The sequence below is a fragment of the Lytechinus variegatus genome, chromosome 2 (assembly GCF_018143015.1).
Source record: "Lytechinus variegatus isolate NC3 chromosome 2, Lvar_3.0, whole genome shotgun sequence".
NCBI classification, from domain to species: domain Eukaryota; kingdom Metazoa; phylum Echinodermata; class Echinoidea; order Temnopleuroida; family Toxopneustidae; genus Lytechinus; species Lytechinus variegatus.
This window is the reverse complement of record NC_054741.1, coordinates 59,536,542-59,563,140: the sequence shown is the minus strand read 5'-3', so window position 1 is coordinate 59,563,140 and position 26,599 is coordinate 59,536,542. Positions and strand designations below refer to the sequence as shown.

The following is a 26,599-nucleotide window of genomic DNA, read 5'->3' as shown; positions in this document are numbered from 1 at the left end:
AAGGGGTTGGGATGACATTTAGTCAATAACTAGTCTTCATTTAGGCACGTTTAGTTTGCCACTATACATCATTGCTCGTAGGGGTTATGAGGCTTATCTACAAAACGGGTTTGGGCAGAATCGTTCTTTGAAATTAATCAATTACTTTAAAAGAATGCCCAAGTTGCAGAGCAGAGTGTAGGAGGAAGGAATGTCTTACCTAAAGGAGAAAGGCAAGATGAAGATTGAAGGGAGGGTATAACGACAGACTCCCTCTCTGCATTCACCCCCCCCCCTGTCACGTCTTTCTGTTCTCTTTCTGTTTTCCTATTTGCCTCGATCACTTTTTTTTCCTTGTTTAATTTTCAATTGCAAGCTTCCATCTCTCACTTCAACACATTCTCATTAAAATGTTTGAAAGCAAAGCTACAATCAAATCATACCTATGAAACTACATGAATTGCAGACTACTGTTGTTTAGTGAACATTAACAAAAACACACAAAGTCGTCCAAGTAAAATGATTGAACACGAGAAGAATTCGAAATCAGTTTCCGCAATCGGAGGATTCTCGTTCATCAAAGCTTCCTTCTAACATTACATTTCTCCCAATTCCATCAATTTTTTTTCAGCAAACTCGAGGGACCCACCTTCATCACGTTCATGAAAGCAATACGGTTGAATGTAGAATGCTGCTCCAGAAATGAGACTTCTCGTGTAAAAGTGATAAGAAATTGTTCTCTTAACCCGCAGCACTTAAGCCCCTTTTACAACTTGTGGTAAGACTGCTTACAACCGTTGCGATTGTATGCAATACATATTGTGACAAAATGATCGCAAACGATCGCACGAGCAATTGTGAAAGCCCCTTCATAAACTTGTCGATTCGATTTCATTTTCTCCAGGATGAAATGTACACCCTCACCCTAAATAATTCATTCTTTTTCCATTCGCTTTTACTTTTATATTATTCTTTATTTAAAGAGGGCTAATTTGGACTTTGTTTATGCCGTTTCAATTCGTAATTCCGAAGCTTCGTAATTCCGAAACACGTAAATTGCCTATACCTCGATGTTCGTTAATCCGAAAACGTAAAAGGGTTCGTTAATCCAAATATTTGTGGCATTGTTCCAAAGGTTCGATAATGCGAAAACGAAATAAGGTTCGATGTTCCGAAGGTTCGTTAATCCGAAAACGAAATAAGGTTCGTTGTTCCGAAGGTTCGTGAGTCCGAAAACGAAATAAGGTTCGTTAATCATTTCGTGGTCGGACTAACGAACCTTCGGAATTACGAACCTCATTTTGTTTTCGGATTAACGAACCTTCGTAATTACGAACCTCATTTCGTTTTCGGACTAACGAACCTTCGGAATTACGAACTTTCAGAAATACGAAGCTTCGGAATATTAAACGAACCTTCGGAATATCCGAACCTTCGGAATAACGAAGCTTCGGAATTACGAATGTATGCGGTTTATACTACAGTCACACCAATGAAACCGCATCCAGATTGACCAAGGTTATTACGTTATCTTAAATGGTGTATTATCGGTAGGTTTGGAGTCAGTTCACTTGGTGTGACTAAAGCCCCTTTCACAACTGACATACGACCATTTGCGAACTTTTGGTCGCGCGACAGGCTGCAACAGGAACCAATCGCTATTCATCTCATAAGATCGCACAGAGGCTTTCACAAAATGCAACAGCTGTCGTACAACACAAGCAACGAGTAAACCCCGTTGCACGAGTAAGTCGCATTTGCTCGTATTGTGCTCGTGCGAGTGGTCGTGCGATGACATGCGAGTGTTGCACGAGGGATTGCGAGTGGATTCATATCAGTCTCAAAAGTTGCACGACTGATTGCATAGTCGCGAGAGTCGACGTGAGACAATGAGATTGCTCGTACCTTTAAATGAAACCAGTGCGAGTGTCGTGATTGGTGAGAGGTATAGACCAATTCGAACTCAGAGCAATGTAATATAGCAGCCATAGCTTGTGGCTTCCAATGGGCTGTCCGCCAATCTGTAATGAGCTAGTTATGCGTATGTATGCGCGTATGTATATGTCATTTTGTTTCAATGGGCCAATGAATTAAACCTGTACAATTACAGATTTATGTAACAATTAGCTGTCCATCATTAAACCACAACCTTAGAAGAGTTTACTTTAAACCAGAGGAACGGTCGCATACATGCGAATGCAACGGTAGTGCAATGTTGTAAGCCGTGTTGCGATATATTATCGCACTCAGTGTGGTCGCTACCACATGTGCAAGTGTTGTACGACCTCCAGTCGACTAAATGCGACTATTTTTATTTGCGCCACCTCTCGCATCAAGTCGTACAACATTGAACAACACTCACACGATAATCGCCCGACCGATGGTACGATCTGATGCGAGTGAATGAATCGATCGTATTTGATCGCGTTTGGATTTTGAACATGTTCAAAGTTCAGATGCGACCAGTCACGACCACCTCGAGTTCTTGCGATCCTCTACAACGACAGCGAGTGCTCGCAAGACACCAAGAGATCGATCGTGCAACAACAAGAAAATGCTGTTGCAGGCGGTCGTAAACTGGTCGTACGTCAATTGTGAAAGAGGCTTAAGGCATTAAAACAGAAATAAAGCTTTATACTAACCAAACCCTCCACGATGCATCTATCAAGCCCATATTTTCTCAAATTTCAATATTCAATTCTAGTTTTAGTAAAGGTCTGGTCTCAACTCCGAAAATCCCAATTATACATGTTATAATTTGTATAAATGTATTTACATATATTCATAATTTCGCCGAGATGACTGATTTTGCCCCGAATGAAAAGAGTTTTAGTTTGTTTGCCAGATGCCATTTTTTCCATTATTCAAGTGTGAGAAGAAATTGATTTGCCCTCAGCTTGGAGATTGTGATACATTTGTCTAGGTTTACAATTTAAGTAGACCCGTCGTTGATCTCACGAAACTCTAACGATTTATCATCATGATCATACATAATGTTATCCCCAAAACACAAATCTTTGGTGAATGTCGTTTTCATTCCATGTTTCCATAACCATGATAATTATCTATTGCTTAGGGCTTTCATGTTCTTTCCCGCAAGCATCGACCTCGCACAGATCACTAGGTTATTCATGAGAAATGTTTGGTGTGAGTTCGTGAACGTATGTGTCGATGTATTCAAGCGTAGAAAACGATTTTGCACCCACAAGTCGCGAAACTCAAGGCTTTGCCAGGATATGACGACAAATTACTTGGTGCATCCATAATCAGGTTTCTAGTAGCATGACTTTTTTTCTGGTGCTTAATAATACAACATACTAACTTTATACGTGAATAATATTTGAGTAATTAACTCTGCTTATTAAGAATTCCTGTAGAGGTACATGCGGGTGAAGGTCCCATGAAACCTTTCAAAAGAAACGCTCATACAAATGTTTAGCCAAACCATGGACCTATTATAATAGGTCCATGGCGAAACTAGGCAAGACTTTTAAACAAATCTGGGGAAAAGTGGTATAAAATCTTAACCACATTATAACCATACCGTTCATGAAAGTTACAAGTGCCGACAAACTTTAAACTTTGTAGCGCGTGTTATAGATGTCAACTGACAAAATTAGATTGATTAAAAGTGATCTTACACTTTTTATCTTGGTGTAAAAAAAGAAAACATTTTTGAGAGACAAATATGTTTTATCAGGGGCCGCGGAATCGGAGGGGGTTGGGGCTTTAGCCTTCCACAACTTTTTCAATAAACATGTATAAAAACGTAAAAAAAATTACCATCTGCATGATAGTGTGTCGTTTGCATAGTAAGCCCCCGCCTCCCCCTACTTTCAATGTTAATGATGTTCATGATGCCCGCAACATTATGTAGGATGTTTAAGTTTATCAGGAGATGTTTCGTGATACACTTTTAGTAGCTTTGTTTCACGGTTCTGTTTTTTGTGGTTTTGTTTCACCCTTTAACCTTCTATCGTCATAAGCCAACTATTGATTAAAACAAGAAAACCATGAGACACATTACCGGTATTGGTCCCCATGAAGATTGACTTGTCGACATTGGTAGATTATTAAAACATGATGACGAACTCCATATTGTTTCGATTTGGTTGGTTCATTCCATCCCTGACCGTGACCTCCATAATGTCGCAGCCACACAAACAAGACAGACTCCAGCCCAATCACAGATAATACGTTATTTCCAGTGTCTACCATCGGTTTGTTTGGGGTCAATTTGGCCAGTGTGATTGAGGCAGTATTTATAACGTCAATGGAATTTCTCGTCGTTTGGCAAATTAACTCCACCGTAGCTAGTTGTGCTGTATAGCAGAATGACGTGTTTTTGTGTTCTCTTCTTCAGAAAAGAATGCGCGTGAAAAATACTGTGTAACAGAAAACAGAATTCACCGTCAAAAGTTGGTAAATATTTGAAGTAAGAAGTACAATCAGTATGAAATTGATGGCCTACCAATGCAAGCATTGCATTGAAAGTCATTTTCTCAGCAACTCTGAAAAGTTTGTTAATTAGTCTTTTTGTCATTATTTCCAGTTGAATTATCGCAGAATGCGCAAATTAATAGCCATTTACGTAGTGTTGACTGACTCGGTTTCGAATCATTGATCTAGCAGCTAAGAGATCATAGTCATCTACCTTCTTTGCCTTTCATACACCCTACATTTTTTATTCCATACCATTTTGATAAATAATAGTTCAAACATTTTCCTTGTTAGTACACATGCCCCTTATAAAGGAATATATAAAAGGAGACCGGTAGATTGCTATAGTAGAAGTAATAGTTTAGTAGTAGCAGTAGCAGCAGCAGCAGCAGCAGTAGTAATAGTAATTTCTTTTTTAGTTTTATTTCATTTTTTTACTACAGTGAGATCTACACGCCTTACAAACTTCAGATATGAAATGTTGCCCATGATTTATACATACAATAATGTCAATTGTGTATTTTAGGGAATATGATCATCAGGGTAATTTATTCATATAGATGGATTACTGGAGGCTGAGTGAATGCTTTGGCAGTCGAACGGCGATTATTAGAAAGCATCTATCACTTGAATTACTTGTGTTTCTGAAGCGAAGAGTAATGTATCCATTAACCTTATCCCGACAGATGAAGATATGAAATGAGCCGGGTAGGAAGAAAGAGAAACAGAGATAGATAGATAGATAGGTAGGTAGGTAGGTAGGTAGATAGATAGATAGATAGATGGATGGATTACTACTACTTCTTCTACTACAGCTACTTCTACTTCTTCTACTACTACTACTACTACTATTACTACTACTACTATGTTGTGGATACAATTCAATTCAGTCGAGGATAAAAAGAATGTGAAAGAAGAAACAAGCAGGGCGAATGGCCAAAAAGATGAAAAAAGACAAACAAAAAAGACATTCAGACATATAAAGATCTTTCAAAGTCTGGATAGACAGAGTAGATCGACAGAAAGACAGAGGGTACAAAGATAATCAGACAAAAAAAGAAAACACGATACCAAAAGCGATGAAGCCTATTTTATACATTTGTCATAATTTCAAGTTCACCTTCTTTTGATTCCAATAACAAAATAAATAAGATGAACACTGACTAGAAAAATTCATATCTCAGGAAACCCAATCCAAGCTATCAGCCCTGTTATAGTCTTCTACCTTGCCACTGTGATCAACCGTATATACTCTGAATTGCTGCAAGCAAATATCTATGCCTTTTTCAAATCTCATTTTGAAAGACTTAACTCCGGTAAGATGAATGGCTGCTCCGGATAAATTGGCAGCTAAGGCGTGAGAGCTTAATTAGTGTGACTTGGTTGGCAATGATGGCCGGTTTGAAGACAGGAAAGAATGATGATGAGCATTCTGCTTGAATATAGACACGCCATCGACGGGTCCTGATAAACTGTGTTATTCTTTGGCATCGGTGGTTTTCGAAAAGACGACAATGGCATTGAGAGAAAGTGGACACAGTATACAAAATATGGTGCCGATATTTATGGATTGTTGGCGCTCTTATTAGGGATGATGATGGTGATTGAGATGGTGATGATAATGATGATGATTGGGATGGCGATGATGATGATGATGATTTGGATGGCGATGATGACGATGATAATGATGATGACAGTGATGATGATAGTGATGGTGTGGTGTTGTTAATGTTGCTGCTGCTACTGATAATGATAATAAGAAAAAATGATGTTGCTGCTGTTGCTGCTGCTGCTGCTCTGCTGATGATGATGGGGAAGGGGATGAGGTTGATGGGTATCATTTTGATGAGGGAGATAAGGAAGAGGCTGATCATAATGAAGGTTTTTAAAATTGATGATTAAAATTACAATGCGAGATGAATCTGTTGGAAAACCAGGAAGGTGGGAGGTTCCCTGGGAAAACAAAGCATGTCTTTGTAGCTTTATTATCATTATACCAATATCATATCAATAATTATGATTGATACAAATAATACTTGTAATCATGTATCTCGCCAAAATCATATTAATATGAGAATAAGCTCCAACTGCTCAATTACTTCAGAAGTACATGTACATTACATATACAGAAAACATGCAAAGGATTGTCCATGAAGATCTAAACCCCTCACAAAATGTTCTGCAGCTCAAGTTTGAGGGATGATATATTTTTTGTTACGGAAGTATTAAAGGTGAAACTGGTTTCATTGGAAAGATTTATTAGTCCTCTTTACAATAATTTGTTGTAATTATGTAATCATGAAATGTGTAATTACCCTGAATAAAGGGCAAAGTCAAAAGTGAAATGTTGCAAAATGCATTTCTTTAGAAATCTACCCAGGATGCAGGTGACAGTGAATGTTTCATTAGTGTGTCATTTAGAGTGAAAGGAGTGGTTTGTGTTGTTGAAGAGATGTGTATCGACTGTTTGCATGATTTAGTGTTTGCTTTAAGAGTGAAGTGAAAGCTTTCATAAATTTAAAATGTTCAACAGCAATGAAACCAACATTCTCATCTTTTGAAAATTCAACATCTTTTTGAAATGGCAGAATTCAACATTATTCCAAATACATTTAATCTATTACCATGAGAACACACCATGCGTGGACTTTCACACATCAGAACATCAACATGATCAATATCATTCAAACTCAGTCCATCTTCGAAACAATTGGAAATTCGCGATTAGAAACGACAAATTTACAACATTTAGTTAATGGCATTGCTGCTTATTTATCAAGTCTATGCATTCCATGATAACATTATCATTTACATCATTGTAAAGTGGAGTAATTATGCTTTCCATCGACGCCATATCCACATATGATAATGGCGCACTAAGGAATAGATTACCCTTCAAACTTAAGTTGTAGAACTTTTTTTTGTAACTTTGATATATCTATATCTTTCTCTTTCAATTTGTATGATTATTATTTCCAGCTGAATCGAATCTTAAAGTAACGACAAATTCGATGGGAGTTCTACTGGTAGTTTGTTTTTTTTTTTTACATAATTTCCACAGATAACCACTTTCCATTGCTTTAGCAGGCATATGACACCTTAAACTAGATAAAAAGATGCAAGAAAGAAGAGAGACTAGCCGATGATGGGTTCGTTTCATTATGATGATTGAAGATTGAGTGTGTAATAGCTCAGCAAACCATGTCATTTGCATGGCTATCGTGACAGGGGATTTCTTTTCACACGTTGCGCCAAGGAAAATCGTGTTAGACCCACTTGTCCACGTCTCCCTTCCGGAAAGGTCGAAAAAGGTGGAGTGACGGGTAATCCCGCACGATCTTTTATACAACTGACACGTTTTAAATGACACTGTTGTTATTAGTATATAATGCCGCTGTGTAGAGAGTAGATAATGTTTGTAGAACATGCTCCCATCTCCCCGTCAAGTAATCAGTCACCAAACATTGGATTTAGACATCTGAATGATGGAACTTCTTTATATCTTGGGAAAATATATCGCGATGATTCCCAGAAGTGCTTTGACTTGCAGCTTAAGAGATATTTGATCATCTGCTTGCTAATCGGTATTTAGTTATACTGTGTCCCCACTGTCGTACAGTCCTTTACGAAAGCCACGATTTTCCTTTCTTAACAGATCGTGAACATTATTGAACTATTCAAAATTTGTCTACGATCAATACGATTACCACGACTGATCTGATACGATCTGATAAGATCACTACGATTTCTTCACGATTAAGTACGACGTTTGAATCGTGGAGCGAATCGTGACAACACTGTAAAAAATGAAGTTTAAATTTGAACTAGAAAATCAGCACTCGTAGTGCAGTCACTATACAAGCACTGTAAGTGCTAAATTAGCACTTCATTTTTTTTCAGCGAGTGAGAACTAGGTTTAATATTTTGTATTATTATCTAGAAGTAGGATTTTAGAGGCGCAGATATTTTTTGACGTCTGACGAGGTTATTTGAGAGAGACAAATTATTAGTTCTTTTAACGTGCATGCCTATGAAACCATCCAACATTGAAAATATTGGACGAAATGATTATTTTTTCCCTGCCCAAAAGATATTCATTGGTTGATAAATAATTGTGCGCATGAAGATGTTGTTACGTCACAATGAAACTGCATTTCGTAGTAGTTGCCAGGCCAGGAGCCCGTTGCAGAAAGAGTTGCAATCAATCGCAACTCTAAAAATCACGCGCAACTTGATTTTCAACCAATCAACAGCGCGCATTTGGGACTTGCGATTGATTTTTTGACTTGCGTTTAAACGCAACTCTTTCTGCAACGGGCCCCAGGTATGGTAAAGGAGCGAGAAATATTGTTACTCGCTGAAGAACAATATTTCTACGCAACCTACTTAATGCCTTCCAATATTCCCTAAACATTTTCTTATCTAACCGGGGGTGCATATGCAATATGCACTGATTTATTACTTTACCTATAACATTACAAAGAGTAAAATGGGAAAATTATAATCCACTTAAAGTAAGGTTCGCCTTTGATTGGTTAAAAGTATGTCACGTGATGTTTTTAGTTCAGCCCCATCATGCCACTCTATCAAGCATTGCCTTGTGTAGTTATTATTGCACATGGTGTTCATGAAGTTGGACATACTGCATTGTGTATCACCCCATCCACAATAAAATATTTAAATATATGGAATAAATGTATGAAGCAATTGATCAAGGTTTCTGTTTTTCACCTGCAGGTACAGGTACAGGTGATGAAACACATGATCTTATCCTCGGTCAAAAGAAAGTAAAGATAAGAAACCTCCATTTCCCTTCATTAGCATCCCATATAAGAAGTGACAATTTATACTGTCTCGAGCTTTGATAACCATGTACTTACTAGACGGGGGAGAGAAACAATGTAGTCTTTGATTTCCAAAGTCATAATTATGTTAGTAGCACATACAGAAAGAGCGTACTAGATATATAGGGTCGGTCAGTTAGGATAGAAAATGTGTAAATCGCTACTGATTTTGCTAAAACGTATTCTTGTAATGTTATATCACATTGGTTACACCTAAATTAAATTGCGCAAATAAAGAGTAATGATATTGTTCATTCCGCTTTGCTCTCCAACCGTATGAATACCCAGAAAGGGGGAGGGGAACTTACCTTATTTTAAAGAACGCCCCATATAATGCTCTGTGTCTCTATTTCGCTCTAGGGCCTTTAATGAACATAATATCTGATTTGATTTCGGTAATATTTGTTCTACCTGCGCCAATGCAGCTCATTTAGACAAGAGAACTCGTCAATTCTCTACAACTCATAACCCAATCAACTTACCCTGGACATAAGCATGCTTACCAGTTATCATTTTTTCACTGCAGCAAAATCACAGATTGATCTGAACGTGCGAATTGTGTAATGTATGTTCCGAACACACAAATGCTACGTGTATAGATCGTCTTCTGTGTCTGCGCTTCGTCTACGTTCGTCTTATGTGTCTACATCGCGCTAATGATGAATTATGCATACAATATAATTATGTTATTCATCTTAAAATGCTAAAAATTATTCGAATATGCACATCAATAATTTGTAGCCTTTCCAAGTAACGTAGAAAACACGGAAACAATTAAATAAATTTATTATCATTTATTTTAATTTAGTCACTCAAACACAATCAGGATTTGGATTTCAAGATCAGTTTATACTGTTAGGAATGTTTTACATCATGGACGTAGATAGGTCTATAATCTTTTTACCCACAATGTTGTGTAATGCCATATGCATTGACTATGGCTGGGCAATAGCAAAAGATATATTAATGACCTCTAGTACATGCGACCCGTGACAATAATGACTATGAGGCAATACTCATTCCTTATTAATTTAGCAATCCCTCGCGAGCTGTCCTGTAGGAATAATAAGCGAGAGATAGGTGTGTTTAGACGCTGGCACGAGACTCAGACTCAATGTCCATAGCAATTAGCTTCAACTTTCGACTTTCAAATCAATCTCTTTTCCACTTTATCAAATATGACGAAGGTATAAAGCTCCATGCAAATGCACGGCTCACTGCATGAAATGAAAGAATGAATACATTTTTTTTACTAAGCATAAAAGCGTAAACTGAAGAAAAAATGTATATACATCAATGCCTGATATAACATTAACCACGTTGGTTACGTGAAAATGTACATTTGCGTAAAAATTTAAACTTCGCCAAACGCGAACTACTGAAGAATATTTTATATCAGTCTGTATTCTTTTGAAACCTCCATTAAAGTAAAAAAAAGTATATCATTGCTCTATCATTAAATTTGCAGATTGTAATTACGTCTTTCTCCCTATACCAATCGCCTTAATTTCGTCTTTTTACTATACCCCATTGCCCTTGTTTCTTCTTTCTACCATGTCTACCTAGACCAATTAACATAATGCCCTCGCCGAATTAGCTACTTTTCCATTTCATCTTTCAGCATTCCATCCCGAGATTTCATTCTAGAATTTCGAATGTATACAGTCCGATGATAGTAAATCGGGACATCTTTATGCTTTCTTTATACACAAAGCTTTCATGAGCATGGAGTATTTACAGATACATGCATGCATGTTGGTTGATTAAGATTATTATAGATATTATTCTACACTATGTTGTGCTGTTTTATATACATCAATGCCCTTTTCTTAAGAAAAGTCAGACTTCTACTAAACAAACAGCCTTGTTAAATGTTTACCAAACGTTTTAGAAATTTTGCTCAACATTTTCAGAGTGTCTGTGAACACCCACATGCAGCAGGTGCAACAGTGAAAAATAGTCAAAATCGATCAGGGGCGGATCCAGGATTTTCCAAAGGGGGGGGGGGACACATTTTTCCGAGGAAAAAATTGACAAGCCAAAAAACAGGTTTTCAACTAAAAATAATGAAAAAAAAACGACAAGGAAAAAAAATAAAGGGTCTTCACTTTCAAAAGGGGACACACTTTTGTTTTAACGGTATTTTTACATTACAAATTTTAATTGTGCCTCTCAAGAGGGGGGCACGGGCCGGATTCACCCCTCCCCCTGGATCCGCCAGTGAAACCGATCGATTTTATGACATTGAAAATAACGTGATAAATTTCATCGATGTGACTTCGGGTTTTCCGGTGTTGCTGTAGCCTCATTACCGAGTATCATTCGTTGCAGTCGAACTTGAGTAAAATCCTATTCGTCATTTTTTTTTATTTATCACTTTTTATTTTCGTCTTTATATCAATTTCTATACAATGTCTTGTAACGATCAGAAACATGAGATCATTATCGACGGAAGCGACAGGTTCATGTTTGACATGAGACGTAAACATTGTTATTATTGCAGGCTTTCTATGGCTCCGGTTATAATGAAAACATGATCTCAAAGGCATTATGATTGTCTAATCATACCAAGGAGAATATAAAATGGATGTCAGATGGCTCCTTCGATGCTATTCCATAATGATTATGATGTCAAGGCTGTTTATTAAATACTTGTAATTATTAAGCTGCCTAAATGATTTTGCCAAAGAATACATTGCGCCAAACGTTTTATGTTTTCAATTTACTTTTCTCTTGTATATTATTGTGATTTAAAACTGAAGTATTGTTATGCGAAATAAACATCACTATGAAAATTCGAGAAATTACTGAAAAGGAAAAGAAATCATTCAGCTTATTCTTGGACAGGGCTATCTACAAGTTCAATATGAATATATTGTCCCTTTACAGGGCAATATTTAGACATGATCGCACACTTTCCTGAAAACAAACACTGCTTGTGACATGACTTGTAAGCAAGTCAAATACGTTTTAATGAGCTAAAGCAATGGCGAGCTCACAAAGACAATCTACTGTCTAAATACACAAGCCTACTTCAATTTCAATTACGGCTTGGCAAATGGCTCATTTAGTACGGCGGCCTTAACAAGGAGGGGAAATCCACCTTCTTAAAATAGGATTACATGGAGATAGAAAAAAGGTAATAATGAGGCCCTTTAATTCCATTACAGGGATAGGAAGTAAAAGTGTATCGTCGTGTGAACAAGTCACACTTCGAATGTATAACATGTTTTAGAAATCCTTAAATTGGTTTTGTTACAAGAAATACGTAATATAACATGTATTATAGCCTACACGAAGGACATAATACAACAATAATTGTGTTTTGCGATTTACTTTTGGGTGAGTATTCGTGATTGCATTTGTCTCATATATTACCTTACAAAATATGGACAAAAGTATGTGTTGAATGATACGTGTAATATTCAACAAGCCAACGACTGGGAAAGCTGTCGAAGTTATGTATTTTCAGCGTTACATGAAGCCTTAGATTCAAATTTTAGGCTAATCATCAATGAGCTATTTGATTGCTGAGTATTTTATTATCAAACAGCTGTATCAACACGTTGCCAAAGGCATTTGATTCAAATTATGTTGAGAGAAAAGGAAATATTGGTTATTCTGTATTTGATACATCAGCTGTGTTTGGCATTGTTGGTAAGGAGAGTTTAGTTTTTCTGTATATTTTCGTCGTGTTCATTCTTTTTACAAAATTAATGGAAACGAAGGAGCTGAAAGTTAAATATTAATTTTGATTTTTTTCTGAATAGTTCAGTACTTGTATAACAATATTAACAGATATATTCAGCTTGTTGTCGTTGATTACTGTATTATTTATAGAAACTAAAAAAACTTACTATAGATTTCGGTTCCGTTTATTTAGGAAGTATTTTAAACAAAGCATCAACATTCGTGCGCTATATGGTAAATGCTTTACAGATATTCAATTTCAAATTATATTCAAATCAAGAAGGAAAATTGTATTGAAAACCCAGTGCTGAATGAAGCCGGGAATTTTTAATTCGTTTACTTATTCATGATTATTTATACAGGGTGGTAAAATTACCAGAGTGAGAGTCTCCCATGTGGTCCTGTATTTAACAATAAAACAAGTACAAACAGTAATATAAATATGTATATAAATCGCCGAATGGGAACATTTTCTTTTAATGTGGACAAACGTCATAATTGAATTCACGGCTAATTAGTATTATTTGTCCATCACTCATTTTGTGTGTGGTATATATACCACACACAAAATGAGTGAATGACAAATACAAATTGCCTTTTATAAAGTGTTTACTTTCATGCAGGAAAACTTTGTCCAATCTCTAATATTATATTCTAAAGGAGATCATTCCCAAGCGATTGCAATTTTCTGAATAATTTCAATCATTGTTCAGAATGCATTGGTAATCATGTAATGTGGAAAACATAATATACTTGAAATCGCTGTTTCGTGTGGAAAAAAAGATTGGAAAATGGAACCGTCACGTTATAGATCATGTTTATCATGTATCCTCGATGACACCATTTTAGGCGTCGGCAACATAGCATACATGATCTTATTATCTTCATTATCCCTCACCGTGTCTACTCAACTGTATCTCTGATGTTTTAATGGATATTTCGAAGGAGAATTAAGCGAAATCAGCCAATTTTTACTTTTAATGGACGAATTTTCATAGGTTAATGTCAGGTGATCTGTGCATAAGGCAAAGCAGTGATGAATAACTATAATGTTCACCATTACGATACATCGTTTCCGCATGATCGCTTTACTGGGAGGTCCTTGACACATATTTTGTGCTAATTTCGGATCCATTTAACATGTTATGTCAGAGTGCATCATCTCTAGTTTCCCGTTTTTTACTTCAGTGCAAATGTTTGAATGTGAAGTCCAACATTTTTTCCCCTTTTAAATGATTATGTGAAACAATTATTTCACTCTCGTCTTGTAATCAGTTAGTTGTGTGTTCGAATCCAACCATGGCCTAGCGTCCTTTGGCAAGGCGTCAATCCGCAATTTGCCACTCTACCAGGTGTTAAATGGGTACCCGGTAGGAATCGAAAGCCTATGTAGTATGCCTAGCAACTGAGTCTTGGAACTCTTGTTGTAATGCTCCCCAGGGAGTGGAGAAAGTGTATACATTGTATGCGGGCATGTCAGGATCCGATGACGGGGTAATAGCATGTATGCAAAGCGCTTTTTACAGAGACGTCGTTCAAATGTATCAAGGCTATATTAAAGCGGATTATTACTATTTATTATTATTCTTTTTGAAAAATAGAGGTGCTTTTTATTTGCTAAATGGGAGTTAATACTATTCGGCAGATTTGGCAGAACGCGACTCAGCTGTATTTATATCATTAATGACGCTTCCTCATCATCTCGTACATTGAGACAAACTCCTTACTTTTTTCACAGTTTCCATTTCTAGGTGAAATTTTGACATATTCCCTTCTGACAGTAAAACATGGGACGTTGCGCAGTGGACCGTGTGCGTTCAATGTTACAACATCGTACAAGCCTCATTGCCCCAATTCTCCACACATCGCTGACTTTATCATCGTTGGGGAGTTCCATTAAAACACGTAATGAGCCCGCTTATGCCTTGCAGCTTAATTTTAATTGAAAATGTAGCCTTTTCGATGCAGATAGTATACTAGAGACTCCTAAATGTTTCATTATCGCTTTCCGATGCAATTAGCACCGGTGATATCATGTCAATATTTCTTTATGCGAAGAGCTTTTTTTTTCTCAGCGAATAACGACGAAATGTTCCTGTGACTTCTAATTATGGAGTATGTTCTGAATCAACAATGGTTATCCATAACTTCAAATTAAAACTTAAGATGCAAACTGATTCCTTTTTCATGTTTATTAAGATTAAAAATTTCCATGGCATTGGATATTTTACCTATAATATTCGCAAGCAAATCGAATGAATGCTTTCAGATATTTTATTTTTCTTTTCCTTATTCCCCCTTTCTTTTCTCTTTCTCTCTTCCCTTCATCTTATACCTTTGCAAGCGGATTGGGAGATGCGCCCCCCCCATCACCACCACAAATTGATACACATTAAAAGAGAGGAGTGAAAAGAGAGAAGAGTGTTAAAGAGACAGAGGGGGAAAAGGTTCGTCGAATTTTATACATAATACATTCCTATTTTTATGTTCTTTCGCCCCTTTATCGAATACACTATCGCAGGGGCCGCGGAACGGTTTTCAAAGTGGGGGGGGGGGGGGGGCGCTGACCATGAAAAAAAAACACAGTCATTTTTACGTTTTGGAAAAAAGTAAGGGGTCGAACCCCGCCCTCCCCCCCCCCCCCCCCCCGCTTCCGCGGCCCCTGTATCGCACCTGCTGGCAGTTACATGTAGTCGATTTTCAAAATTGGACACACTCAAACACACCCACAGTTTTTTTCTGATAGTCACCCTCACCCACCCCAAGCTCTTGATTCCTTGATAACCCACTTTCCCTTTCCCACTGCGTCCTTGTGAGTTTTCGAAGCTTGAAATGATTCATGATTCGATTCCTAGTCGATTGAAAGAACACCATTAATGTCCTTTCCCGTTAAGCCTCATTAGACAGCCCCGGACATATAGCGTCGAAAGGTCAAATAAACAGAGAAAAGCAAAAGTGAAATATCCAGAAGAAAGACCTCTGTAAAATGATTGAGTCTTCTACTTCGTTGGTTTTCAGGATCCGTTTTGCACAGATTGCCCCTTGACTTTACCTCTGCGGATTAACATACGAGCAGATACGGCGAAATATCCATTAATGCGTACATAATTGACAACAAGACCTTGTAATGTGCATAATAAATGATATGGGTTGCATTGCAATGTAACGTTTCTTTCGTTCCCCTAACTTTTTTTTTCAAATTGAGGAACATCCCTTGCTATGTTGCAAACTGTTGTTGGCCTATTTAATAGTTTCAGTATTCAATTGTTGACCAAGAACATAAAACATTCAAGATCACATTATAAAAGATGTGTTTACAGCCATTACTCAAAACTGAAAATAGATACGTTGTCATCGCGGAGGGCACTCAATTATATTTGTATACACGTACATGCGCGACAAAGAAAAAAAATTGTTCATAAGAGTAGCATTTTCAAATTTTGTAGACATGATATGGTGTTTGAGAATTATTCATTTCCGTTCATAAAAGACACAAAAATACGATCAAAGTAACAATACACAGTCAAATGTAACAAAGTTGGCCGAAAATGCCAACCGTGATAGCAAATAAAAATAGGATAATACATAAATGAAATATATGAAATGAATACAAACAATGAAAGCAAAGGGGTATTTTCTTACAGATTTTTTAAGGTTTAATACTGGCCTTTTCCCCAGTAACTGCTTGTCAATCCCGTACAGAAATGGTTTATTTGTGTTTAAAATCATTTCTACAATATACCATTATTTTGCTAACATTATCTTTAGTTCATTATGTTTAGTTCATCATATCGAACAATATTGCACCTTTACACACCCCCCACACACGCACACACACCCGCACACCCACCCACACAAACACACCCTCACACATCCGCACACCCACCCACACACACACACATACCCTTATCATTATCACGCGACTGCACAAATGACAGTGATGTACATTGTACATCATGGAAGAGTTTCACGAATCGTGTGGATTACTTATATGCTTCTAACATATTATGTTATAACTTGTTGGCACGGTACTGTACGAGAGATTGGAAGATGTCGCCAATTCTTCTGGGAACGTATTTTTTTTTTACAATTAGTTCCCATTCATGTCCGTCTTAGAAGACATAGCGAGCATTGTGGTTAATCCTTAAATGAGGGCTTAGGGGCTATTATCGTGCAACCTTAAAGACAGATTATCATCTTCGGCTTTATATTCAAACGCAAGTTATAAATCAGCATCATCGACTAGGGCCCAATTACACAAACTTAGAGATTGATCGCTACTTTGAAAGAATAAATCTGACTGGCTCCTAGTACTGGACAAAATGCGCATATCACGATGATCTTGATAGGCCATAACTTTTGTGTTTCGGGGCCATTGGACAGAAATTTTACAAAGAAGGAGACCTATGTGGGTGAAAGAGAAAAGGCGGGCATATGATATTTTCTTGACTGACTTTCCGAGTTTTCAGTCTCAGAGTAATTTTTGGTTGCTGTTCAGGCAATCTCAATCTTATCTTCTACAAATCTTATCTTCGGCATACCTGAGTGGGATTTGAGTGGCCACTCCCCCCCCCCATGTTGATGACTCTTTTTGCTTGTCAAAAAATGATACCGGAAACTTAGGCGATGAGCCCCTAAATCGTGGGTTCTGTCAACAAGACTTATCGCGTTTACTATTGGAAAAATAAAAAAAATGAAATTAAATGTGAGGGAGTAATAGGACATGGAATCAGGGGTGCTTCTATATCATAGGATTTTGACGAAAGAATATAGAAATGGACGCAAGATATAATTGGTTGACGTGGGTGTAGGCCTAATCGTGACGAGTTTTCATCTGGCGTGTTCGATGATCCTGCACTGGAAATTGTCCATATTGTTATAGCAACATACGCGAAATGAGACGAAAAAATGTTCTGTTCTGTCTTGAATTATTCGTACACACAGAAGGGGATCTAACATTACGTACATTGTTTTGTTTACAATAAAGTTTCACATTAGGAATGTTCCTGAGATTCATTTACATTTTCTATGAATATGATGACATTGGATTTCATCCATTTCTGTATGCCTTTACTTTAAACAGTATGCCAGAAATACGGTATCTTTCATATGGTTTTCACTCTAGAGTAGACAAAATAATGTGATGCGTTTTCGAATCGTCTCAGGTAAAGTGATGCGAAGGTGTGAGATTTTAAGATTATTTCAAGTTGTCAAAGGACTACGCCCAATTGCATGTTTCTTAATCTTGTCCATTTTCCTTGGGTAATCATGAGTACAGAACCAGTATAGGTATAAGAAGGATTTTGAACATCTTATAGAGAAGTAAGAAGCCAAGACGATTTTAAGGTTATTTTTATATAAAAAATAATAATGTAAGGTTTTGTGGTACTTCGTGTGAGTGATGGACAAGGCAACGAAACACATCTCCAGAGAATGTTGGATATAGAGGTAAATGGACAAAGTAAGGTGAAATAGAGAGAGTGAAAGGGAAAGAGTGCAGGTGAGTATGTTTTGGAGGTGTGTATCTTGGTGTGTGTGAGGGTGTGTGTAAGAGAGAGATAGAGAGAGAGTAAAGTTTGGGTTCGAATACACCAAATTATTTTTTGTATCAAATAACTGCATTTATTTGAAGAAAAAAATATTAAGGGCCAACTATGGACTAAAAAAGTACCAGATAAAATATGTTGCGAAATAATCATGATGATAACGCATCGCTGTAGATAATTTAAAATCAAAATGATGCAATTGAAATGCATGCAGGAACAAATGTTGCCCACTGATGAGTTTAGAAACAGAATGAATACATAAAACAAAGTCCTACTTGATGCTGTGCATGCTGTATAACAAATCTAAAGAAACTTCTCTTTTGTAAGTCACGGTGTTTTTTTAATCAAAAAAATATGGTGACTCGTAAACTCATCTCGGTCCCCCGGCGGCACTTAAACGTTCTGAATTATATCGTTCTCAATCGAACCGTGTATCGAATATTCTACATCCACCGGTAATTGTAGATACAACTCGATATAAAGATTAATACAACATTTATCAGACCAATAAAATTATTATTAATGAGTAGACAGTTTTTAGGTTTTAAATCAGCGTTTGAATTGTGTTTTATTCATTACGACCGCCCCGGGTGCCGTTACGAGTTGATGTGTCTCCTAAAGTTTAACGGATGATACGAATGCAATGCTTGGCTCTCTCATGCAACTTCGAGGAAAATAAAATAAATGAGGATAAGTGAAAGAAAAAGAAGTGATCATGGATCGCCTTCCATAATGATTAACGATACAATGTATTTACTTTTTTAAACATTTTTTTCTAGTTTTGTTGGGTTCCCATGATTTTATCATGCAATATTGTTTATACTTAGGAATCCTGTCAGTATAACTGTCATGTTCAATATTTACTTGACATATTTAAATGTATTATTCACGAATGAATGAAACTGAAATGAAAGCCATACCATTTACGCAGTTTAAGATTGTCTAAACCATGTAATCCATCTGCTTGCCTTGGCGAAAACAAAAACCATGAGATAATTATTATGATAGAAATCAGGAAATATGGAATTAATGCTTGTTTTTATATTAATAACTATGCATTATATTTTTATGAATTGAAAGAAAAGCCTATTGATGATTATCACCATTCAATAAGAATTTAAGTTTTAACTTCTTGCAAGATGGAAGCACGGTATCGCTTTTTGTAATGATATAATGTAAACAATTCTGTCATGTTGGAAATAGCTCGAAAAATACCACCCATAATGCATCACTCACTTCATATGCAGACAAGTCTTGAAATGTTTTCTTTGAATAAGTTTTGAGAAACCACTACCGCGGAATACGCACATATAAGGCAGTAATGTTTTTCTTTTCAAACCAGCAGATTGTCTAGACGCATGCCGACAGACGCTATGAATACGTTTACTCCACCTAATTCTAGGTCTTCGCGGCTCTTTAGTCACGTCTTGAGATCGATGTTGTCTACTACTCCTTTGTTTACCCTTAAATGCCCCTGAGCGAGTCCATTACGATCTTCTAGATGTCAGCAAAACCTTTGGCAAACGTCATACACAGGTTTACAGGTGTCTCAAGGTGCCAGGACTCGTCCCCAAGTGAATATTTGATTTGCTCTGTTACGTCAGCGGTGTAGCCCTGGAAGTCGACCTTCAGTTCTATTCTCATCCAGCTCCTCGGTCCTTACTAATCCATCAATAATTAATAAAATTGACATTCAATATTTTACGTTAATTCGACCCCATCGTATCGCTTTAGAAATGTCAAGACGAGCTCGTGAATGACTTTGATCACAGAAGACGTCACTGTGGAGACTGAAGGTGTTCAATGACACGAAAGAGAGAGCTTTGTTTAATGATAGCACAGTCGGTGATACAGCAACATTCAAGCACCAATCCCTTCCCTGTTTACTGATAGTTATATATTACTAGGCTTTGATTAAATGTGCCCATCATGTTGTCGGGTTTGAAAAATGATTCGGTCGTTTATCATGAACTTGGCGAAATAACTCTTTGCACAATCAGCGCATTAATAACAAGAAATAACAATTAATATGATTTATTCACCTCAAAACACCTTGTTACAAAAATATGTGATGGTGAAAGGGTCCATATTGTCTAGACTTGAGGAGTAGTGATGGCACATAAGAATAAGTGACAGTATATCAAATACCTACCAGTTTCAAGCCATTGGTGTAAGGGGGGGGGGCTGTTTTGGTGATGATACAAATAAAACTTTGTATCATAAATCACATCTCAAAAGACTATATATGTCAACTGAGATTGAAAATGTATCTTTTTGAGCAATCACATTGTATAGTACTTTCCTTGGGATCAATATCGACCATAATATTCAACACCTTCTAAACTCAGGCTTCTTTTCGGAATCCCTCAACACCCCTGCTAATCACCCCCCCCCCTCCCGTTCCAAGAAATCCTTGCTTGACATCTTGTACTTATGCTTAATATCCATTTTCTGACGGAGGATGAGACGAGGTAGATAATGTTGTTCGTAAGAACTAGATGATGTTGGTTTCATGTCCGTGTCCACGCCTGTCAATGAATCACTCCCCCATGGGATTTGTACCGTATTTGACACGTAATTAAGTTCTTATTACATGGTGGCCACAGTGGCACGTAAACCCCACATGCAAAACACGCTGTTAGGCACCGAGGGGTCACTGTACCGTTGATTATTTAATCGCTTGCTTTACAGAAAAATTGCTGTTGCTACCATCTTAAAGACCTACCAGGATGATGGTTTTTCAACAGCCATGATCGAGCGAAGACGTAAACATGTTCACAAAAAACCCTCCTCGATTTGTTGTGTTTGAAATGTTCAAGGACTTCTCCTTGGAATGTTTTCAAGGTTCGGATTGAACATCTTAACAACTGGGAATCGTGGCTTGCGCCTGTAGCGTAGTCCAGTGGAAAGGGAAGTTTAAAATTGATGAGGATGTCCTTGGCTCGATCACAGAAGCGTCACGTGTTTTTGGTCCCATATGAAAATACACACACGCATGCATGTGCACTAAACATGCCGGGCAAGATGCAAGGCGGGGAGACAGACTTTCGTCATTTTTTTTTGCACTAACTTGCTCCTAATCACTTTTCTTATGTGAAATTCCACATTTTCTTCATTACACAATGCATATTTCAGCGTACCAATCTAATTGATAATTCAATTGTTATAATATCCACCGCGATACGATGGCACTTAACGTGAACAAATCTCATCAGTTAGACCTTTTAGTATCCGTTCCGGTCAGAGATGATCACTCTGTTGAAGTTTAATCGTAATAAGCAGGTGATTCATCTCCGTTGGTATATAAAGAAAAATTATTTCCAGCATTAATTCAACCAGTGTAGGTCTTACATGTAGGGTCACTGGACACGAAGTAAGATTATCAGAGCGTAATCGATGTCGACCTCATCAGGTCGCCATCTTTCAATGACTGTGCGTCTTTTCCTCTCTTTTAAACAGGTGATTACAATAACCTTACGGATGATATTCATCCGTGAAGGTGTCGTCGAAAGGCGGTCTTTCTCGTTTCCTCAAAGTGTGAAAATGGCTTCTCGGCGTTGGCCCCCCTTATTAAAAAGGCAATGACATTGTAGGCTGCCTCAATGGCTGAGTAGAGGCATCTCCTTTCAAAGATTTCTGGAAATGTCCTTTCTACTTACCATGCTTTTAAAAAAGCTCCATTGAGCAATTAAATTGAAACTTTGAGCAATCTTCGAAAAGTTTAGTCCCGACTTTCAATGAACGATTATTTGAAAAATGATAGAATTATGGCAGCCCCTTCAATGACTGTACTCTTACCCGAATGTTCGGAATGCGAGCAAAAACCCTGTGCAATAATTAATCAGTCACGGGACCGAGAGCCTTGTATCCACCTAGGTATACTCTGTGATATGGGTCGAAGCCTATATACAAATCGATGACATTGGTGTAGAACTCAGTTTCGAGCCAGTCTGGCAACATGAGTATGAAGACATAAAGCTTCCTTCTGGCTTCAAGGATTGTTTTCTCTTTTTTTAATAACATCTTATTTGTTGTTTATGTTGTTTCTGCAGGTACGTGATAATTTGGCAAAAGGGCTACCAAAGCACAGATAACGTTGAGGGTTCAGCCACATCGAAACTAAAAGGAGTTGCTTACACAAATATATCCAATTCTTCAGACCTCAGGACACCGTTTCCAGAGAGATACAATAGAGTGTGGGACGTCTCAGATTACGTCATACCTGCACAGGTACAGTTGATCATTCATAATAATTTTCCAACAAAAATATAAATATATCGGAAAGACGTGTTACTGAAGTCATAACATCATCATACCATCACAATTTTACTCGGGGTTACATTATTTTGATGACAGTGATGCCCTGTAAGTTCAATAACTTTCGGACACAAACATCTATTTAGATTGTTTCTTTGCATTTTTTTAAGGGAAGGGTGACTTTGCTCCTGAAATTGGTTATAGTAATTGATAACTTATAATGCCACGTTATCATAGCCCCCTGCTAGACACTTGCATGTCAATGACTATTTGAAAATCATTGTGTTCAGTTTAGAATAGGGCCAACATTATTTGGTTCTAAATAACGCTTGATAGGGCAGTGACATATGTTTTAAAATCTTTACATTAGCTTATGATCATTAAGACTCATTGTAAAAAATGTATTCATTTTATCTTGAATGTTTCCTTCTTCATGCCCACTTAACTTTATATATATTTATCCTGATTCCCTTTTAATCTTTAGTATCTAACCTAATGTTAAACTTATTGAATCAATTATTCAATCTTATACATCTATATTCTCTTTTGAAACATCTTTTTTTCCCATGTCCTCACAGCAAACAAACGGGTTTTTCGTCATGACAAATATGGTCTTATCGCCAATGCAATCAAGGGGATCATGTCCAGAGGTAGGTATTCCTTTTTTCTTGTCTCTTTTGTTTAATATTTTCAGTCTTTTCTGCGTGGTGTTTCTACGATTTTACAAGTCTAATCTATTCCAAACTCCTACTTTCTTCATCATATTAGTCTCCCTGTCTTCCACTCTCTTACGTTCATTTCATGTCATTTGAATTCATAACGATTGCAAGCGTTATGACTGACATTTGCATAGTTCTTTTTGTATTCCGATATTGTTGTTTAGCCGGAAGCAAAAAAAATATATGTAAAAATCCTATGTAAAGAGATCATGAAGTGGTTTGGGTTTTTATTTTTTAGCATACTTTATGTTTATAAATCTAAATTGAGCATATCAATATATAACGAAATATTATTCAATTCAATTAATGGAAAGAACCAGAATGTCAACATGCATTGTTAAACGTCCTGATACTGAAATCTTCAAGGCTAATTAAAAGAAGTCACATTAACCTAAAAAAATGATGTTGATGAAACTTCTACCTCATTTTATTTTCTTTCACCCCCCCTCTTATGCTATTTGTCTTTTCTCTATTTGTTCCCTAACTCCCTCACCCTATTGCTCTGATCCTTACCCCTCTCTCTCTCCCTGCCCCTCTCTCCCTTCTTCTCTTTCTTTCTCTGTTTCTCTCCCTCCCTCTCATCTTGAATGCAGGATCCCGATATTGATAGAGATACATGCACGTCTGATGATGAATGTACACCAGACGAGGGTATCATAACAGGAAATGGTAAGTTATATTTTCTTTTTTCAACAGCGATGAAGCTGGGGCTTCTCCTCCTGCATTCATACTATCGTATCACATTACTCATGATGAATAAATAATAGACGCTGATAGATAGTAAGGGATATTGAACGGACGGATATGAAAAGACGGGGAATGAAATAACAAAGGTTATGAATGAGCGCGAGATAGCGATGAAGACAGAATCGAAAGAGGAATACCAGATTTTATTGATTCCGCATTTAGAAATATAATAAACAAATTTAAAAGTTTAATCAATCAATATACTCGTAGCTGAAATACCAAGGAACAAAATTAGCCCCAAGAGGATTAAATTAGTTCCAATTTAAACAAGAAAATCAGCACTCGTAGTGCAGTCACTATACAAGCACTGTAAGTGCTAACTTAGCACTTCATATTTTACAGTGTGTCTGGGAAAAAGTAAAATACTGTAGTTTTACCATTAAAGTATTTGGAAAGAGCACAGGACACATAAAAAAGCACAAGGAAATGAACAACATATTGATTTTCTGGCTTCCCCTAGTTTTAGAACATAGGCCATAGCCCAAGCCTCAACGCACAAGCCGTGGGGGTTTCATATCTTCATTAGATTGAGTTCATCTGATGTAATGCTGACTCCATATATAATTGATCATTATTATTAATGTTGAGCTGAAAACTCCGAAAAAGTTGTGGTGTCTAAATTTCACCATCGTTGTTGTACATGCAAGGGCGTGGCAAGTACTACACCCAAACCTTTAACATTTATGGTGTTAGTTCAGCACCAACGGTGTTGATATATCACCTTTGGTTATTTCAGCGACCTTTGTTCAGTTACATCTGGGGTCGTGTTTTTTTGCTATTACACACTGGTGTTTTTCTCAGTACCTTACTATCATGGGTGTCGATCACGGGGGGGATGGGGGGGATATATCCCCCCCAATATTTCAAGTGGGGGGATGGCCTGTATTATCATCCCCCCAATAATTTAGGGTAGAAAAATTATAATAATGATGATGAAAAATGAAAAGTTTGATCATGATGATTATAGTATGCCATCAATCAGTTTGTTTCCCTCGCAATTTGTGTATATTGTTATTAAATAAAAAACATTCTTTTTCAGGACTATTAAACAGATGGGTGGAGGTTCAAGATGAAAAAGAATGAAATGTTTATGAATCTGATATTTTTTAACAAATGACATAAAAGGACCCCAACGAAAATCAACTTTTGTTGATAGGGTGTTCCATCCCACCAGTGGTGAATAAATTAATTTAAATAAATCATTAATTCAAAAGGGTGGAAAAATAAACGGGAGGAAAAGGGTGGCAAGATAAATCTCTAAGGAATGACGGTAAGCCCGATGGCGTACGAGAAGCCACACAGGTTGTAATTTGTGCTAGTCTTAATTGGTCCGAATCTGCATTTTATCATCATGCATTAAGAAGAATAAAGATATTGCCAGTCAGGTTAGATTTAAGAGAGAAGTTGTATACACAGAGGCGTCAATCCTGGGTGGGGGGGGGGGGCAGGGGGCGATCGCCCCACCAATGAAAATATTGGGGGGCAAACATATCGTTTTGCCCCCCCCCAACATTTCCGCATGTGCAACTAAAAATAAGATAAGATTGTAATGCTACACTGAAATCAGCAAGCGAGATTGAGATACCAACTCGATTTTGATTTAAAATCGTGCTCAAAATGTCTGCTTTTCAGATTGGAATATAAAAATTTTCCGCTCGCGCTTCGCGCTCGCATCATGTACCAAAACCCCATACTTTTCATGATTATATAGGTGAATAGAATGTCCCGTTTTCAATTCTAAACCTCAAAAGAACTTTGATTTGCAATAATCTTTTGTTGGATATATATCTTCCATTAAAGTGTCTTTTTTCCAGATCAAAATTTTCAGCTCGCGCTCGCACCTATTGTTCTTCTAGATACCCATCTTAATCATTGGTACCAAAAATGCTTAGAATATCAGCTTTCAGGTCAGAATATAAAGAAATTTCAGCTCGCTCTCTAGTGAGATACATGTATGGACCCTCCTCATGAGTTACTACAAACAAACCTAAACAGGTACATTTTTCCTGTTTTCATGACATACTAAAAAAATTTAGCTCGCGCTTCGCGCTCGCATTGTTGGTGAAGGTGAAATATGTGTCTCTTTCTCATGAGCCTATATATACAGTGAAACCTTTCTATAGTGACCACCCAAGGGAAACACAAAATGTGGCCTTTATAAACAGGTGGCTGCTATAGACAGGTTCTTATACACACAATCTGCCTCCTTGGGAATCGGTTTTGGTGGTCACTATAGGCAGGTGGCCACTATAGACAGGTGGCCACTAACACAGGTTTGACTGTATATATATATATATATATATATATATATATAGGCCTATGTGTGTGGGGGTGTGTGGGTGAGTTTGTTCGTTTTTTGTGATCGAGCGCCTTTGGA

General features: G+C 37.2%; 1 protein-coding gene across 3 annotated transcripts in view; it reads left to right on the top strand.

The window, feature by feature from the left end:
• The first annotated feature begins 22,552 nt into the window (after nucleotides 1-22,552).
• The window catches only part of LOC121408502 (P2X purinoceptor 4-like), a 74,161-nt gene continuing 70,114 nt past the window's right edge, over nucleotides 22,553-26,599 (top strand). For all 3 annotated transcript variants that reach the window (XM_041599982.1, XM_041599983.1, XM_041599984.1), the window contains exons 1-3: nucleotides 22,553-22,729; nucleotides 23,335-23,406; nucleotides 24,069-24,144. In XM_041599982.1, the coding sequence (XP_041455916.1) occupies nucleotides 23,356-23,406; nucleotides 24,069-24,144 (127 nt within the window). In that variant the 5' untranslated portion in view covers nucleotides 22,553-22,729; nucleotides 23,335-23,355. The remainder of the gene's footprint in view (nucleotides 22,730-23,334; nucleotides 23,407-24,068; nucleotides 24,145-26,599) is intronic.